The 19479-nt window shown below is 33.1% G+C and overlaps 2 protein-coding genes across 4 annotated transcripts; both read right to left on the bottom strand.

Annotated features, from left to right (window-relative positions):
- Positions 1-3442: 3442 nt before the first annotated feature.
- Positions 3443-6130, bottom strand: LOC117920080 (60S ribosomal export protein NMD3-like). The gene is made up of 2 exons (XM_034837431.1): positions 6024-6130; positions 3443-5258 (listed from the first exon to the last, which is right to left on the bottom strand). The coding sequence occupies exons 1-2, from the start codon at positions 6108-6110 to the stop codon at positions 3780-3782; spliced, it is 1566 nt and encodes a 521-aa protein (XP_034693322.1). The 5' UTR covers positions 6111-6130; the 3' UTR covers positions 3443-3779.
- Positions 6131-8864: 2734 nt separating this feature from the next.
- Positions 8865-19206, bottom strand: LOC117919653 (kinesin-like protein KIN-14L). 3 transcript variants are annotated; one of them, XM_034836862.1, is made up of 20 exons: positions 19030-19206; positions 18494-18651; positions 18175-18321; positions 17861-18104; positions 17049-17140; positions 16868-16939; positions 15520-15621; positions 14743-14817; positions 14082-14163; positions 13161-13256; positions 12854-13027; positions 12651-12757; positions 12247-12425; positions 11955-12119; positions 11118-11368; positions 10674-10837; positions 9699-10339; positions 9434-9606; positions 9267-9322; positions 8865-9236 (listed from the first exon to the last, which is right to left on the bottom strand). In XM_034836862.1, the coding sequence occupies exons 1-19, from the start codon at positions 19088-19090 to the stop codon at positions 9297-9299; spliced, it is 3009 nt and encodes a 1002-aa protein (XP_034692753.1). In that variant the 5' UTR covers positions 19091-19206; the 3' UTR covers positions 8865-9236; positions 9267-9296. The 3 variants fall into 3 exon arrangements, with proteins under 3 accessions (XP_034692753.1, XP_034692752.1, XP_034692754.1); XM_034836861.1 differs by having other exon boundaries at positions 8865-9322; XM_034836863.1 differs by having other exon boundaries at positions 8865-9322; positions 17882-18104.
- Between the last annotated feature and the right edge of the window lie 273 nt (positions 19207-19479).

Below are 19479 nucleotides of genomic sequence, written 5' to 3'. Positions count from 1 at the left end.
TAATATTTGTTGGAGTCTAATTAGGATTAGCTAGTTGAGTTATAATATAATTAGAATTTGAGTCATGATAGGTTATTAGAGTCCTAGTAGAATAGGTTATTAGAGTCCTAGTAGACTTTGGATTTCTTAGAGAAGCCTATAAATAGGCTAATCAATGTAAATCAAATGAATGAATTTTGATGAATAATATTATACTTTCTTTCATTGCAAGGTTGCAACCCTCAATGGTGAGACTCCATTGATTTTCTTCTAGGTGAGACTCCTAGAAGGCCTTAGTGAGACTCTAAGGTTTTCCATCTTTTCTTTATTGTTTCTTCTTTCTCTCTATTTCTTATCTTATAATTTTCTCTACCATAAAGTTTATTCCTTGTTCCTCTCCTTACACCCTAAAAATAAAACCCTAGCCCACCTACCCTTGAGTGTAGGCAACCATCCTAGGGTTGTCCTACATCAATTTTGGTATCAGAGCCAAAATTCTTGGCATGAAGGCATATGTAATTGAGGAGTGGAGCAACATATGCAAACATGGTTGAAGGCTACAACTTTTTTATGCAACCATTGGTGAACATACCAAGGCTAAATGAAGAGGAGGATTGGCGACGTACTAGCATCTTCCAAACTCGTGTTGCTTGTCAAGGGAGACTATGTACTTTGATTATTGATGGAGGTAGTTGTTCCAATCTAGCTTCAGAGGAGCTTGTTGAGAAGCTTAATCTAAAGACAGAAGATCATCCAAATCCCTATCAAATAGCATGGGTAAATGACACATCTATTTTGGTGAGTTCTCGTTGTCTAGTGACGTTTAATTTCAGTAATAATTTTGAGTTATCAGCATGGTGTGATGTTTTGCCGATGAAAGTTGCCCATATTATGCTTGGAAGACCATGGCTTTTTGATGAAAGGGTCCAACACGATGGCTATGAAAACACTTACACACTTGTGCACAATGGGCGAAAGAAGATCCTTCGTCCAATGAAGGAAATTCCACCACATAAGCAACCAGAGGAAAAAGTAGCACCCTTGAAACTAGAAGAGCCATCAAATATTCTTATTAAAAAGCAAGTCGAAGTTACTAGAAAGGAGGAAGAAATCATCAATGATGAATCTAGAAAGCAAGAGGTGATGAAATTAATCTTAGATCAACCAATAGAAGAGCTCAAAGAAGTTGAAGAAGTTTCAGAAGAATCGATGTTTGACTTCCCAAGGCCAAACATTATCGTGAGTGGTGGCAAACATGAAGAATCTGCTGAAATTTCTTTTGAATATAGGGAATTCAAGAATCTTATTCTTCCACAAAACAATTTACAAGAAGAGTGTGGGAAACAACTTCCCACAAGTTTGTTGAAGACACATAAGTATTTCGAGAATTATCAACTTGTTGTACAACATCAAAAAAATTTTCGAAGTCCAATATTTGTCTTGCATGAAATTGAACAAGTTCAAGAGATCGTGAGATCTTGTCTTACCATGGGAAAGAGACGACGAAGAAAGAAAGGGTGGAAGGCATTGCTCGGAATTTCAATTGATCGTGGAAAATCACTAAAACTCGAGGTCGAGTTTTTTTCAAGTCAGGGGGAATTGATGAGGATGAATCTTCAAGATATATATCAAGAAAGGGAATTTGTATTAGTTGTAATTAAAGTAGGATTATTATTACTTGGAATTAAATTATGACTAATATTTGTTGGAGTCTAATTAGGATTAGCTAGTTGAGTTATAATATAATTAGAATTTGAGTCATGATAGGTTATTAGAGTCCTAGTAGAATAGGTTATTAGAGTCCTAGTAGACTTTGGATTTCTTAGAGAAGCCTATAAATAGGCTAATCAATGTAAATCAAAGGAATGAATTTTGATGAATAATATTATACTTTCTTTCATTGCAAGGTTGCAACCCTCAATGGTGAGACTCCATTGATTTTCTTCTAGGTGAGACTCCTAGAAGGCCTTAGTGAGACTCTAAGGTTTTCCATCTTTTCTTCATTGTTTCTTCTTTCTCTCTATTTCTTATCTTATAATTTTCTCTACCATAAAGTTTATTCCTTGTTCCTCTCCTTACACCCTAAAAATAAAACCCTAGCCCACCTACCCTTGAGTGTAGGCAACCATCCTAGGGTTGTCCTACATCATAGGATTTGATAGTATAATCCATGTTCATCTTCATGTGCTTCGACTCGTTCGTCTTCATGTGCTTCGACACATTCATCTTCACCTGCTTCTATTCCTACAAAATCCATATCTCAGCAATGCAAATCCAAAGAAATTAAAGATGCTGCAAAATACATTAAAGATCTAGAAAAATAAATTAAAGATACTATTTCCGCGCAGCCATAATGCCAACTAAATTCACAACACCAACTTCTTCATGTCTAGGAACTTCAAGTTCATTTTGAAATTCATTTGGTTCGTTGACAGGAAGAAGTGGTCTCCTCAGGATTCGAACTCAAGACTAAGGTCTTTATGGTTGCCCTCTTAATACCATCTGGGCTACTTGTACATTTGTTCCAGTAGGGCAACCACAAAGACCTTAGTCTTGAGCTCGAATCTTTGGGAGGCCACTCTGGGCGCCACATTGGCTCAGCCTAGGCACAAAAAACAAAAATCTCGAGCGCCCCATTGGCGTCGCTTAGGCCTCGAGATACAAATGCACAACAAGCACGAATAAGAAAAGTTAATCTATTAAGAGAATGGAACAGATCTTCATACTATAAACGTCAGTGGATGCACTTTTGTTGTCATTAATTTTTACCCTTATTTTTTAAAATATTTACCAAACTGGCAAGAGTTGCAGGACACATGCAAGATGCAACCCTTTCTATCCGAGTTTCCTTTCCATGTGACACTACTAAGTAATAATGTAACTTGTTTCTTCTTTTTATTTATTTGATAAAATAAATTTGTTAAATAAGATATTATGTAAGTAACAATAGTATATATATTTGTTACATCTATTGTGATGATTAAAAAACATAACGTTAAGGGAAAGAAGAGTTTCTCCCTATTTGATAACTATTTTTTTAGAATGATTTTGAAAAATATTTTTTTGAGAACAATTTTTTAAAATTATTTTATAAGATTTTGTAAAATAAATATTTGTTTGAGGATTTAAAACCACAAGTCAATACATGTGGACAGCCTAAAGGCATTAATGATGCTAGCAGACTTGGGACCAGAAATCCAAACAACTGCCAATTCAAGCTATCTTTTCTTCTAAATAAGACTACCACACACCCTATTTAATGTGTTCCTTTCATTTTTTAATTTTAAGGAAAATCATTAGATACTCTCGGAAAGTAGCAAGGGCCGGTGTTTGACTTCACATGCTTGTGAATTGCATCAAGTTTTTGGACTTTACAACCAATCTGTTCAACATGTGTTCAAATATCTCATATCCTTCTGCAAGAGGAACAAAAGAAAGAGGGCAAAAAAATCACTCAGCCAGGTTAACCATGAAGACATTGAAGATATGAATATATAAGCTTGACAATCTCGGTTCCCAGCTTATTACTAACTATAATAAACACAGAAAAAACAAAACAGTTGCCTGAAGAAGCACACAGAGAGACAAGAAAAAAAACCATCATCAGAAAAATCAAAACACAATTTATCTGAGGCTAACATTTATTACTAGGTGTGCAGAACCGGGCATGTGAATGCTATCCAAACAATTATAGAACACAGCTGGAACATCATGGTGGACATCACGCTGATGATTAGTATAAGGTTTAATTCATCAATGGTGTCCATAGTATTATTGTTTTACTTCTCAAATGCTTCAGGTCACTCAGCCATGGCGTCATCCCCATCTTCATCATCACTTAAATCAACATTAGCAAGCAACTTCTCCAAAGCCACACAAGCTGAATCCTCTTCTCCATCTCTAACTGATGGTGGTGGGTATTCCTTATTTTCATGTAATGATATATTAAGCGTCAATTCAGGGTTGTCCTCCAAACCCCTTAAGAACTCTTCGTACTCTCTACTCATCAATGGAGGAGGCTTCCCACCCTTTCCTTGGCAGTTTTCTTCATAAGTTTTCCTTATCAAAATTGCAGGTGGAACGTCAAAATCTCTGTATTTTTCAAGTTCCATGTCATTACTATTAGTTGCAAACATGTCATAACCGAGAGCATGGTCACCAGGGTTCAAAAGATGGCCTAGATGTGTTGTTATGTTGAAAATTGTATCATTCTTTCCAAAATCTGATAGACGAGCCACCTGAGCATCAGCTAAAGCATACTTTGAGCCCCCAACATGAACTTCAGAATAAACAATCCCCACGTCCAATACTATATATTCCACAAGCTGCCTACTAGAAAGCAAAGCCTTAAAAGGTGACCTCCAATACTGTTTAGCATCTAAGCAATGGTGCTTGAGAGTATAAGGATCCAGCAAAGTGATTCGGTTTGTTACTTTTGTGCAAATCACAAGAGGATGAGGATTCCCCAAACCAGATGCAACTTCACGAGGGAGCCAGATCAGATCCTCGCGACATATTGGGCAGATTTCAACTGACAAAGTGTACTTATAATAGTAGTTATTGCTCTTGGGATCATGGGAGACAAGTTGTTGGCTGGGGCGATGACTCTTGATCGGAACCATTTTACCAATAAATTCAACAAATTTCTTTCCATGACTCCAATTTGCAAAAAAGAAATCAATTCCCTGATTCATTGGCTTAATTTTTTTGGCACACCTTGCAGCATCATGCATCAGAATAAGTTGCTCTAAATAAAACAAAGTTCGTCTATGAGGAACATGTTGCCGGACTTGCACAGAAGCGACCCACTGGTCAGGATTAGCCTGGACCCTAGAGCAAGACTCACACATATGTTCTTGTTGAACGTATTCAACAATATAAGCCTGCTCTAGTATTGCTCCATTGAGAACCTCCTTCTGAACCCTTAGCTTGACCTTGATCCTCTTGGAGTGAGGTTCAGTCCAAATAAATTCCGCATGAATTAACCTAACTTGATTCAAATTCTTCAATGTTTTCAAGCATAAAGTTAAGAGCTCTTTGGACTCCAATTGGGCTTCAATCCAAGTTTTTGGTGGCCGAAAGTACCTATCACACTCAGGGCAGTGCACGAGGGTGGCATGCTTCTGCAAACCTTCGGTAATATCAACTTCAGTGCGCAAACACTTGACACACATATTGGCAGCATTAGGTGTCATTGGAATACCACATTTGCAACATACAACACTCCCAATGGTATGATGCACCCTAAACATGCCTGCTTCTCCGGTCATGTCGGACAACTGAACAATAGGGCAAAGAATAAGAACAAAAACAAATGAAGACATGATAATTTTAACACGAATGCTGGAAGGGATTCCTGAAAAGGACCGGTGCTTGCTATTTTGAAAACACCGAATACGATATTTCAAAGTTTCTAAAAAATGATCTTCCAAGAAATATTTTTTAGAAAACTTTTTGTGTCACCAAACATATTTTTGCCCTATTTCTTCTTTTATGTTTTCAAAAGCCACGAACAGTTCGAATTCCAGTATTAAATTCCATTTTTCTTCAAAGTAAATTTCAACATTTTCTTTCATTTGCCTAGTTTTTTCTTGGGAACCAAACAGAATTATGGTTAAAATAGTGAATAAAAAAATTACATTTTTTCTTGTCTGTGAAACAATGATTCATAATGAAACGTATCAATTTCTAACAATGCTCAAAATAAAAAGAAAATTCCAGCGGAGCCTTAAAAAAGGTGGGGAAAAAAAACAACTAAATCAAACAATTAAACAATCTTTCAGATGAAAAAGAAAAAAGAGAAAATTAAAGTACTTTAATTTTATACAAAATCTGTCCAGATTAGCATCTTTCATAAATTAAAGGACTAGGATATTTCCTACCAGTTCAGCCCGCGCACAGGATACAAAATCTGTCCATTTTTTTTTAAAAAAAACAAACGATTATTTGGTAATCTGATCATGATTTGCAGGCAAAGGTTGAATGGGGGATGGATTTTCTTGGGAATCAAATGGGGGTTGCAAAAAAAATAATTAGATTAGTACCTGCGAGGATTGAGAGTGGCAGAGGAAAACAGGGGATTCTCTCGTTTGAAGGGCAATTTCAGAAAGGGCTTCTTGATGCGGCGCCATGAGAGAAGTGGGTTGCCCAAGATAAAAAAAAAAAAAAGGAAACAAATCATGAAAACAATTTTCCTCCCTCTATGTAAATAATTATTAATTATTCGTTTTTATTTTAATTGAAATTTTCGTTTTTATAGATGATATTTTATAAATTAAAATTAATTTAATAAAATAAATTATTAATAATTTTAATTATTTAAATAAATTAATATTAATAAAAAAAAGTTGTTATCACATATTTTAATAAAATTTTAGAAATTAAATCTTAAATAAAATATTTTATATAAATTAATTTAAATTTTTATTTAAAATATAATAAAACATATTTTAATAAAAAAATTTAAAATTTTTAAAATAAATATTGTTTAAGAAGATGAACTTCTTTCATTTAACAATATAATGGAATTAAATCTTCATTTTGATATAAAAAACTATTGTAATATATATATATATATATATATATATATATATATATATATATATATATATATATATATATATATATATATATATTATATTTATGTATAAATTATTTTTATTTAATAAAATTAAATATTATTTTAACTCAATTCTGATTTTATATATTTCCAAAATTCATATTTATTATTTTTAAAATTTAAATATCAATCTAATTTAAAATTCAAATTCAAAATAATTTTAAAATTGTTTTCTTGCTTATTTTATCAATTTTTTGGAGTTTTTCCAAATATTCTTGTAAATTTTAAATGATTTTCGCTACACACAATATTTGTGAAAAAATATTCATTTCGATATTTCTCCAATATTTTTTATATATTTATAAAATCATATATCCGTAATTACTGATATTTTCATTATTTGGTGATTTGATTAAAAAAAAACAACCCTCCATGTATTCCATCCGGTCTAAAAAAAATGATCTATTTGAAAAAAAAAAATTATCCTCCAATTTTTTCCCATAAAATTAATATTTTTTTTAAATACACATAAAAATAATATAAATATTAAAGAATATTTATGAAAATTTAAACGTGGGAGAATTACTTTTACAAGTCTAAAATGATCCATTTTAAACAATTATTTATTTTTATTTTTTAACTCTTCTGTCTTTGAATTTTATTTCCTTTGTTTTATATAAATATAATTTTAATAAACATTAAAAATAAAAATTGGGGTAATGACTAAAGTGACATTAAGTTTTTACTTATTGGGAAATGACATAATTTTAGATTCTCATTGCTCTTAAAATAAATAAAATCAAATATTATTAAAATTAAGTTAGAAAATTATATATTTTTAATTGTTGAAAAAAACATGTAAAATAATTTATCAATTTTTATATTATATTATATTTTATTTTTCATTTTTTCCTTAAATTCTCAAAAAGAAAAAAAAGAAAAAATAAAGACCAAACAAACCATTAAAGTTTATTAACAATAGCATAATTTATTTCACATAGTAAAAATTAGGAAAATAATATAAGTTAAAAGCTTTTATAACATACATGATACATGCACATTATCTATTAATAATAATTTTATACAAATTAGCCTAACTCAATTATTTTTATAATATAAGTTGATAGAAATCATTTTTATATTTTAATATTGCTTTTTTTTACTTTCCTTTTACAATTTACGGTAAAACATAAAGATTAGATCGAGCTAATAAAATTTTATAAAATATTAGATATAATTATGATATGAATCTTATATCATATAAAACATTATTTTATAATTTATAGTAATACAATTATGTTGATTTAATATATTGATATTTATTGTATACCATGAAACGATATTTAAAAGCGGGCATTAAAAATTACTTAATTACAATAATAATGATAATGCCGTTTTGTTGTATTAAAATTTTCAAATTTGAAGTAACAAATTAGATTTTATTGGAGTTTTTTTATTTAAGTACACTAATTTTAGTTGGTTAAAATCATGGATCTTTCAAAATTTATATGGGTACAAAAAATTAGTATTTTAAAATATCGAAATGCGGGAAATTATGGGAAGGCTAAAAGAAGAGTGTGGAGATTTCTAGAATGATCGCTTTATTATTAATAAGATTGCCACTGTGGTAAATATCCCATGAAAGAAGGTCAAATAATGAGGTACGGTTAAACCATCCTCTTTCTCGGTCTTTCCCGCTTCCTTTTTCCCATACTGCCAAGCCCTTCAGAATTCCATAGACAGCGTACCCTCCAGAATTCCATATCCACCGCTTATTAAAGAAAAAACCTCTTTCTTAGATTCCATCATATTTTCTTTCAATTCTTTTCAAAAACTTTCTGTATTGTTTCAAAATTGTAAAATAAAAGGTTTTAATTACAATTAAAATTTTGGTTAAAGATAAAGAATTGATAAAGTTAAATATAATACAACTTAAAATAATATTATTTAATAGAATGCATATATTTAATATATACAAAATTCATTTTATATATTTAATATGTGTACAATATAATATAATAATGGTTTTATACGATTTTAAACATTTTAATTAAAAATATATTAATAAAATCTAGAAAATTACATATCAAGATATAAAATCATGAAAAAACGTCCGAATAAATCCTAAACAAAAGAGATTCCATATTCTTTTAATACCAAATCTTGAGGCGTAATGTAATATATTTGTAATTTTATAAGACATAAAATAGAATTTGATAAAAAAAAAATCTTCCCTTTTTTATGTCTTCTAAACTAAAAAATAGTGAAATCCAATTAATTATTTTTTTAATCAAGAGTAATAATGTTGTAAATTTAGAATAAAATATGTAAGTTGTGAAAGATATATTTGGCATAATGCACCATCACAATTATTTACATACAAATGGAATGAGCCCAAAATTACAAAATTGAATCTCAAGGTGGCAAAATCGGCCTCGCCCACAAAATTTTTTGGAACCAATTGCATTTCAATCAGCCTAAACCCAACTATTAGGGCTTGCAATAAGAAGAAGAATGAGCTTGATCATGTAACATTAATTATTAATCAGAAGTGGGGGCTTGACACTCAACAAATGATGGGTCAGTATCTGACCTTTCCACTCATAATCATGGTCACACAATTTTCTAACCCAAATGTCAGCTTGTGGTCAGTAGTATGCTTTGAGTTAAAGCACCAAGCGTAGTCTTCTTTGCTCATCTATAATTATTATTGTCATTGCTTTGTCATCTTGGCTGACCGGTGGACTGGAGGAGGCGTCTAGGCATTCCTTGTTTCATTTGAACCTATAAAAAGAAAAAATAAAATAAAATAAATATATTTATATATATACTTTAAGAAACTCTAGAAGAATTTCAATGTTCTGATAACTGATGCTTTAGTTTGTTTTTACTTACAAGAGTCTGATGACTTCCCTATAACAGATGATCTCCAGGGCCCGGATGTCTGAATGCCGGTTAGTGACTGCCTTCTCATTGCTCTTGCATTAGCTGTGAGTGGAGACCTCCCACCTTCGGCATTGTTTGATCCCTTGATGGGTGTTCTTGCTTCCATTAACTTCTGTTGGTTCCTGTAATTTGGCACAAAAGGTATTTCATTTGTGTGTTTCAGAAAGAATGTAAGAATAAGAAGAAGAATCACTCGTGAATTATGTACAAGTACCTTTTTTCAGAGCCATTAATCAGCTTTCCGATGGTTCTAAGTGATTTCCTTATTTGAGATCCTTTTCCATTCCCACTACTAATGAAGCTAGGTATCTGAGAATCTTTAGAAACACTCAGGTCACTCTGCATCATAGTCTGAACCTCCTTTCTATCTGGCTCAGGCGTCTTTGTTAGTTGAAATGGTGCAACTTGTGTTCTACTTGCTGCTTTTGCAACTCGGCTTTTGTAAGTGGAACTTACAGGACTCTTTGGAGCTTTCTGATAATTATATACCTCCTCTTCCATCATGGAACTGCCAGTGCTGAAATGCCCAAAAGCTTCAAGAGGTTGAAGCTTGCTTACATCTTCAGACATTTTCACCAGCAAATGATCCTTCTTCCCTTGGTTTGAACCTTCCAAACTTAACCTTCGTGCACGAGTTCGTATAGAAGGGGTTTTTGATCCTTTTTTTTCTTCAGGATGCATTGCTTTCTCATTCTTCAAGCTGCTGCAATTTTCAATGCTCAATCTTCGAGGCCGGGGAGGAGTTCTGTCAATCATTCCTTTTGGCTTCTCAGATGGAGGTCTTGGTTCATTCACTTTACTTGGTATGATACTGTGACCTTCCTTGTTTGCCAAAGCCTTCTTGAGGTTCTCAATCTGAAAATTTTGGACAAATCAACTCCATTATCATCTATCTGCATGGTTCATTCTAAGTGATATGGAGGGGAAGAAAACAAATAATCCAATGATAGTGACCTTCTACCTCATTCTTTTGGTTAACCACATTTCTGAAGGAAAATATTTGGTAATTTTTCTAGAAATAAATGGAGTCACATGCATTTTCCAGAAATTACAAGATATGGATTATATGCTAGAATCTCAAAGTTACGTGCGAAGTTTCCTCTACTCAATTAAGGGGAAAACAACAGCAAAAAGTGGTCTTATAATAATTAAGCTATCCAATGGAAATGTGAGCAGCAGGTATGTTTACCTGTTCCTTGAGTTCCATAACCTTGCTGCTCTCTTTGTTCAAACGAGCAGTGCCTAGTTCGACAGTTGAAACCCTCTGAGCAAACTTCAGAGTACTGATTGTTTCCCCAAGAGAATCATCTTCTGGGCTCAGATGAGCAAACATTAATGTTTTGGCATGGCCTCCTGTAGTAAACAATTTCCATTAAAAAAAATATATATATATCAGTATATTAAACCTTGCATAATCTGTATTTTAGATAAGGGCTCAACTCCTCTCCAATGGTCACACACACACACACAAAAGCACAATTGAGTTGCTTAAAATTTTCTTAATATATAGCAAACCCTTCAATAAAATCATGTAGGATGATGTGATTGGAGAGCTAAGAAATCAAGAGTGAATCACAAAAAGAGAGGATCTAGAGCTCTGGAGAAAAGATGTTGTGTATATGAGTATTAGAACCTAAAGAGTCTTGCAAGAGTAGTGTGAGTTTGCTGTTTCTGTAAGGGATGTGAGAGTTCTTCTGAGCCAAGGCTGTGATCACATCTCCTAAACAAGATAGAGACTTGTTGATATACTGTGCCTCCTTGAGCCTATCTCCAGTGACTTCTGATTTGTCCACCCTTTCACTTCCTGCGAGGTCCACCAGATGTAGACAACTTCGAAGAATGCTTCCAGATAAATCTTTACCATGCACATGTACTGTCAAGACACTGCAGACAAATATAAACATAAACCACCATCATCAATATAAAGAAAAGCCTTCAACATATTTATTATATTATGACTTCTGACTCTGATTGTCAATACTATTTTCATGGTATTATTACATTCAGTAGCAGAGACAGCCAAACCAGCATTTTCCTGATAGATGTATTGAATCTAAATTAAACAAACCTTAAATTCACAAATCCATGGTAAAAGCAAAACTTTGTAGTCTACCAAAATGTATGATGGTGCAATGAAAGTTTAACCTGGACTAGCTCTGGATAATTTTGTCAGGATTGAAGGATTGACACCTACCATTGGATATGCCCTTTTTTAAGAGATGAAAAATGTTAACTTGGATGATTAGAACTTAGAAATCAAGGTTATTATTAAAACTCTTTGCATAAATCTTGAAAGTTTACAGATCAATGTGGGCAGATCAATGTGGGGAACTGAAAAAGGGCATGTTATAGTTGGATGGTCAAAACTCATTAAATTAAGATCATTTTTAGTAAGTTTAATCTACTTAACTAAATGAGAATCATTAGATTGTGTTAAGCAATTCATAGCATTCATCTCTTGAAAGCTGACCTGTGTGAACGACTACTTCGGTTGTTGATTGCAGTGGAACTGACGTGTCGATTCAGCTCACCAAGTTTCATAAGGTTAAGAACATCAGCTGTGGACTTTACAGAATGCACTGTAGCATCAGGAAGACTCAAGCCATTTTCGCTAGTACAGCTTCGAATCTCTAATTTGTCAAGTGGTCAAGGATATCAAATTTCACAAACACTAGTAAAACATAGCAGGAAATATTGGAATAGGCAATGGTATTAACTGATGATCAGAAGTAGAAGAAAGAACAGCCATCAAGAAAGGATATTTTGTTGTTGACGAATCTTCTGCAAGAAGATCACGTACTTGTTCATTGTATATTTCAACCATTTGAACATAAATGTCATAAGTTATAATGTCCTTTCTTTTATTAGACATCTGGAAGAGATCATTAAGAGCTAGATAATTGATCCCCATGTCCTTAGTTGATCCACCTGATGGACCACACTGTCACCAGAAATAAAAATAGCAGATGAGAAAAATCCACGTACAGTAAACAAACCTCTTCAAATAACTTCAAAATATAATGGACACTAAAAGGAAAAAAGAAATCCATCTGACACTTCTGACCTTAAAATGTAAAACATCACCAAAATCATATATCAAATCCAAAGCAAAATGGCAAATGCGAAAAACTATTGGAAATTGATCAACTGAAGCTATAGATATTACCATAGTATATGTTTTGCCGGATCCAGTTTGACCATAGGCGAAGATGCACACATTGTATCCATCCATCACAGACCTAATTAAAGGTTGGGTGTCCTTAAATACAGCATCTGAAAATAATTAAAAGAAGAAGAAGAAGTCATGGCAATATGCAACCAGAATTATGTACAAAAATTGCATCATAGCATAATCTAATCAGAGATTACCTTGGGTAGCAGTTGGATCGAACACTCGGTCAAATTGAAAAACCTTCCTTCCATCTCTTTGGCGTTTCAATGGGTCAACTATCACTAGCGAACCATCCTCTCCAATGAAGTCTATAGTACTTCTTGCTCCAACACTGAAGGCAGGCCTAATTCTGCAGTAAACTCGAATATTTCCTGGAGATAATTTTTCTAATTCAGGCAAGATATATGCACCTAGTTTTAATGCTTTAAAATAGAACTTAGGCTCCAAAGAAATAGAATTTGCAAGGATCAAGACAGAATTTTTATGCTCCATAAGCAAATTGACCTTTCAAATCCTGAACCATGTTGTACAGATTCCTGTTCTCTTTCACTACCCTCTGATACCCAACAGCTGCAGCAGACATCTCTTGAACTATATTTCCTGAGCCAATGCATGACACAAGCACGATAAACATTAAAGACGAACACAATAAGCGTTCCATGCAAAAAGTTAAAAACCTGAATCCATGCAAAAGAACATAACAATTCAAGAGAGCTTTTATGAGAGTTTATGGGGATGTGCATCCATCTAGGAAAACATTTCTTTGGGCACACTTTCTGATAAAAATCATTTCTGTTGTCAAATCATGGTTTGAACTCTTGGAAAGTGCCACTTGTCAAAGTGTGGTTCTAGATGTTGAAATCCATATCACCATTCCCTAAACTTCCAATGGCCTTGAAAAAAAAATAATTAATGGTAAAAAATTTATTCATCTCAAATTCTTAGTTATTTCACAAATTAAAATTAAGCTTGTAGGGAATGGGCCAAAAATAATCATCAAGCTGGCTAAACACTTACACAACACATGTTGAATTAATTAACTAAAAGGTTCAGAACCAGGATTTTTTAGGAACCTATGCTTTTATATCATGTTAAACTACCAATCATCCTAAACTTGAACTCGTATGGAATGAAACATCTAGAACCAAATTCAATAGTTTTGGAGACATACTAGCTATGAGAAATAGTAGTACAGACAGAAATCTTTGGAGTATAATTAGATTTTCCTGATATCATGGCCAACATTGACTGGGAAGGGGTTGATAAGAAGACAACAAGGTAAAAATAAAAACAAATAAAGATTTTCTCTCATTGGATCTTGGCAAGAATCCAACATCAAATTCAAAGCTTCCAAAACATGTTCAAACAGAGTTAGGTGGAGTTTGCAGCACAATTTTGATAATTCTTGTATTTCACAAAACATACCCAGTTGTTTCAAATCATTCTGCAATTGAGACTCTAACCCTTTGAATTCCCTCTTTGTTCTTGACAACAAGGCCTTGAGATCCTGCAAGATGAACAATCTTACCAATTAAATTCAGAAGAGTCTTATTCTCATATAGCACATATTATAATACAGACCAAAAAAAGGGAGTATAAGCAGAACAAGATCTAATAGGAGTACAATCAGAAAAGAAAAAGAGTAATGGACAAATATAATTGAGGTTCTTCTTTCTCACTTTCTTCTAGGACGTGATTGTTGCACAATATTTTTACTTAATGACATGTCTTCTGTCTGGCTTATGAACTATATATCTATATATGCTAGCTTTTCTTTCTCTTAAGTTAACACAAGTAGTGGGTGGAAATAAAATAAAATAAAATAAATTGCATAATTTAAGCAAAGGAATAAAAAGAGGTGAGAGAATCAGTGCCTAGTACAAGTCAAAATAAATTTCAACAGTATGCTCAATGCCTAATATACACCAATCCGCAAAGAGAGATACAGATACCATATCTGTGATATTCATCAAAATTAACTAATTTCTAGTTTCAGTTCAGCTTATATAGGCCATGTCAACACTATTATACAGTGATAAATGCAACTAACTAGTAACTCATACACAAAATAAAAATAAATAATTACCGAAAGTTCTTTTTCTTGCATTTGAAATATGAGCAAGTGGTTGCAGCTATTCTTTTTCAAGCAAGCTCTGCAATGCTGTAAAGAAAAATCAAGTATGATGCATGGAATCATAGAATAGCAACCTGTCTTCAAAAATTTATATGTATATTAGGGGTGAAATTTTTTCAGATCTAAATTTTGAACAGGCACATGCAAACATAAAATATCCGTCAAACCATTTAGTTTATTCAACCAGAGAGAGAGAGAGTAATTTTTTTCAGCTTTTTGTAGTCTATTGCCTTCGGTTGTATAAGGTGGTGGCATTCCTATTCTTCCCAATTTCAAGGTTCCTCTGAAAAAATTTAAGGATATAGGACCCTGAACAAAATAAAATAAAACAATTAAACAGATTTTATGGTTCCTAGTCCCAGGACTTAAGTTTATTAATTTGATTTCATTGTTGGTTCATCAATGTTGATGAATTTTCTAAAACAGAGTTTCATTTCTTAAGTATTCTAAATATATATGTATTCTAATTATTACTTCTAAGGTAGAAACATTAAATAAGAGCCCAACAATGAATTTAAGCCATTTAGTTTTATGATGAACCAAGCTTCAAAGGTTTTTTAAGTTCAAGAGAATGTAAATTCAATCTAAACAGAAACTTCTGAGAAAATTATTGTAGTAAGTGCAGGTTACTTATTAGAGTTAATTTCATCACATTCACTTTATTACAAAGAAAACTATATATCCATCAAAGGAAACCACATTCTAAAATAAGATTTGAGCAAGACATACCTTAGAATTTACAACTGTAGATGAATTTTCAAGAGGTGTAGATTTCGAATGGACATTTGAGTCACTTCCTTCTTGCAGAAGATCTTTAAAAATTGGTTTCAACTGTTTTTGGATAAGAAAAATTCAATATATTGATCTTATAATTCATCACAACTTTAAGTGGGAAAAAACACCAGCAGAAGAACAGAACAGAACAGGTGAACCAATGTTTTTTTAAGAAAAATTTTGGGGAAAAATAAATATATCAAGTAATATATTTATTATTGATATCAGAGGAGAGACCCCAATAGTTTATGGAAAATAATTTGTTGAGCTAGTTTATTATTAATAACCAAGCATAATAGATTCTCAAAAGAGAAAAAAACAAAAAAAGAATTCTGCCTTCACTTCCTCCAAATCTTAGAAAAGAATGGTAAGTTGTTCTGGTGGAAATGCTAAACATCACTTTTTCTGTGGATAACAATCAGACATTATTTAAGACTTTTGCTCATTTCCAAAAACCATTTTTTCTTTCTTTCTCCCTCTTGTGCTTGTAGTTATTTCCGACAGTATGATTTTCATAAACAAGAATAGTGCTTAGAGCTATTAATTTAACAAATACTATGTTGACATAATATATGATGTTACATATCATATATGATATTTGAACAAAGTGACTTGTTTCTAACCATATTACCTATCATCTAGGTTTGCCTAATTTAGGGACTATGTGTGCTAAGCATTATAAGTCACAAAAGTTTGGAGTTACAAAGCTTAACTAAGCAGCTTATTGACGAGGTTTGACAGAAGCACAAACACACGAGTAAGTGTGCACCTTAAGAACATGGAGATTTTGTGATTCAAGACCAAGAAGTACAAATGTGCAGAATAGAAGTGTGGTCAAAATGAATTTTTGAAGATGTTTATAAAGAATAGGGAGTGCCCCTTAGTAGATCAATCAATTTTATTTTTTTTTTCTTCTTTTGGAAAAAAAATGCAAGGAAGAAAGAAAAGTTTCTCATTGAAGAGAAATAATAACTAGGTGAAGTTGAGCTGTGCTCATAATAGAAATTTCTTTGATTATTTACCATCTACGAGGAAGATGTTTGCATAAGGCCATGTTTCCTAAATACTCTTGTTTTTTTAGTTTAAAAATGATACTTCTATGACAACATCGGACACCACTTGGACCATATTTGACCTTCCCTTAAAAATTCATTTAAAAGATAAAGAAAATAAGAGGAAAAAGAACTGACTAATTCACCAAAAGCCTCCCCTTTGTGCTAGGGGAATGTTTGAGCAACATATTATTTGGAATATGCAACTGGTAATGGATGTGCAAATCTTTTATAACTCAAAACCAACTCACCTCAGGGAACTTGTTTTCAAGTTGCTCCTTTAAAGAGCCCATCATTACTCTGCTTAATAACTTGATTGGATCCTGTAGCCCAGGGACGAAATGCAAAGTTACTTGAAATCTAGCCTTTTAGTTAACATTTATATATGGAATCAAAGTGAACTTTATATATATCATTGAAGTGATTTATTACCCGATTTCCACTCCGAAAGGAATCAAGAAGGTTATCATCAATGTTTTCCTTCACATCAACCATGCATTCAGCAAATACTGAGACAATCAAATCTACAGGCACCAATGTATCACAGAAACAAAAATAACTCTTATCAGAAAAAGTGAACATCATTTGAGACAACCCAGCAAAGAGAGTTGCCATATACAACTAAAGATGCTGTATGTGAGGTAAGTCATATAAACGTGTTGCTCCCTTCGTTCACTTAAAACAATTACTATACACATTAGTTTTTAAAGTATGACCATGCTTAATCTGTTAGCTCTGAGCCCATGGAGCCATGATGTTCCCTTTTTTTTCCAGGCATTCCCCCAAGGAGCAGGACCCCATAGGACAAGGTTTCAGCCCCAACATGCAGTTAAGGGAGTTACATCTTTACTATCATGGTTGGCTACCCATATGCTAGTTCACATTTTCCTCGTTTAATTTGAAGTTCATTTATTTCATCCATCGAGAAAGAGAGATTAAGCTTGTCAATTTTATCTACAATAGAACAAGAATAAGCTATATTTTTCCATAAGTTGTCAAAGAATTTCATTGGGTATAACTTAACATGTATGAGAAAGAAATAATCCTATTGGGTACAATTTAACATGAATGAGAAAGAAATAACCTTATGCAAGGTTTGACTTCTCTTAACATCATGAATCATTATAATTTCACAATTTCCGTATATGATAAATTTAGGAAATATTTGATGAATTTCTTCTTGTACTCTTGCTTCTACTAGCATGCATTGATCACAGATATTCTCAGCTAAATGAGGAAAAAACCTTCAAGTTTCCGAGCTTCACCGTCCAAAGGAGGTGTAACAGACATATCCAAACGCCTACAGGAGTCTGATGGATTTGCCGCAGAAGCTCTTGAATTTACCCTATTTGCTGAATGCACAACCATAGGGGATCTCACATGCTTATAATAACCATTTCCTCCACCCATCTGCTTCCACTCGTGGTATGATTTAAGGGCTAAAATGCAATCAACAACCTTAGCTGCAGAGCCAGCCTCCAAAGTATCCTAAATAATAAAAACAAGAATCAAAACCCAGTTTACTTGATAAAATATATACAAACACAAACTTATTTACCCTCTCAAGATCAGAAGCTTCAAAAGCAGGAAGCTTCAATTCTTCAACAGCCACCAGAAAGTTCCGGACGTTCTCAAAGTATTGATAGGCAGGCAAAGGCTGAGATTCCCAGGTGAGTGATTGTGAAGATGAATGATTCTCCACGATCTTTAAATGTTTTCCGAAATCAAATCAAGTTAGAGATACTGGAAACCCTAACTTGAGAAAACATAAGGAAAATAAATTATCGTTTTTCTCTTTATTTCCTACATTTTTCTCAGGAACCAAACAGATCATAAATTCGTCAAATATATTATCTGAGACAAGAGTGTCATAATACCTTGGGCACTGATCCTGGATGGATCTTGTTAATGGCATTGCATAAAATTAAACCATTTCTCAAGCAAGAAACGAACTCTCGTTCTGACGGATGAGTCGATACCCCAATTGGTCCGACTAGGGTCTCGAGCCATCCAGCAGCTTGGAATCGCCTCCAAGCTACAAAATAAGAACAAAAACGCCCAAAAGAAAATATTATTCCCAGATTCTTGAGAAATACAAGCACATGACATTCGTGAGTGCGGAAATATGATATAATATGAAAAGAAAAGAAAACTGAGAATCTTGCAACATCTAATTAAAATCCTCCGATTGTAGCCCGCAACTTTTGTTTCAATTCTTTTCCATCTTTGGTTACCGGGAAAATTTGAGGAAACGAGACGAAAACTTTAAAATCCTTAACGTATTGCGTTTTCTTAAGTTGAACTCCAAATAACCAAAAAAGACTGCGAATATTACGATTCTTGATTTTTTTTTGTTCTTCATTTTTCTCATTAGCCAAACTGAGAGCAATGAAGGATAGAAGGAGAAATAAACCTGCTTCTTCGGCTTTTCTTGAAGCCAAATTCATATCATGTGTAGTTGCAGAACCCTCCATGAGAACCCCCAGTCTTAGAGAGAGAAAGTTCTAGAAAGAGAAAAACCCTAAACCTAAAAAGGAACCAAGAGAAAGGTTCAGAGACACAGGGTATCGATCTCTACTACTCTGATAGTTTTGATGTTCTTTTCAGTCGTATGGTACTGCAGCATTTGAATGGGTTTAGGTTCGGCACTAACCTCAGGTTCGGAAACTTACCGTTACTCCCTTCATTTGAATTCAAACTGGTAGGGTCGCACATGCTTTGGGGTCAGTGCTGGCTGATCTCATCCGTCCGTTTTACTACGTGGCAATACCTCATTATATTTATCTGAAAAAAGAGATTGTCCGAAACATGGGCTTTTGGGCCTTGGGCTTTGGACTTTGTTCTTTTTGATGTGCACGTGGCG

This window comes from Vitis riparia, chromosome 8 (assembly GCF_004353265.1).
Source record: "Vitis riparia cultivar Riparia Gloire de Montpellier isolate 1030 chromosome 8, EGFV_Vit.rip_1.0, whole genome shotgun sequence".
Taxonomy (NCBI): domain Eukaryota; kingdom Viridiplantae; phylum Streptophyta; class Magnoliopsida; order Vitales; family Vitaceae; genus Vitis; species Vitis riparia.
Note: the sequence above shows the minus strand (reverse complement) of the source record. Positions and strands in the feature narration are given on the sequence as shown.

Excerpts from the sequence above, each read along its gene's own strand:
- LOC117919653 (XM_034836861.1), bottom strand. The coding sequence starts at position 19,090 with ATGGAGGGTTCTGCAACTACACATGATATGAATTTGGCTTCAAGAAAA. Across the intron at positions 17,141-17,860 it reads TGAAGCTCGGAAACTTGAAG|ATTTGATTGTCTCAGTATTT; the intron begins GTTTTTTCCTCA and ends TGGTGCCTGTAG. Across the intron at positions 13,257-14,081 it reads GAATGATTTGAAACAACTGG|GAAATATAGTTCAAGAGATG; the intron begins GTATGTTTTGTG and ends GCATTGGCTCAG.
- LOC117920080 (XM_034837431.1), bottom strand. The coding sequence starts at position 6,110 with ATGGCGCCGCATCAAGAAGCCCTTTCTGAAATTGCCCTTCAAACGAGA. Across the intron at positions 5,259-6,023 it reads GCCACTCTCAATCCTCGCAG|TTGTCCGACATGACCGGAGA; the intron begins GTACTAATCTAA and ends CCTATTGTTCAG.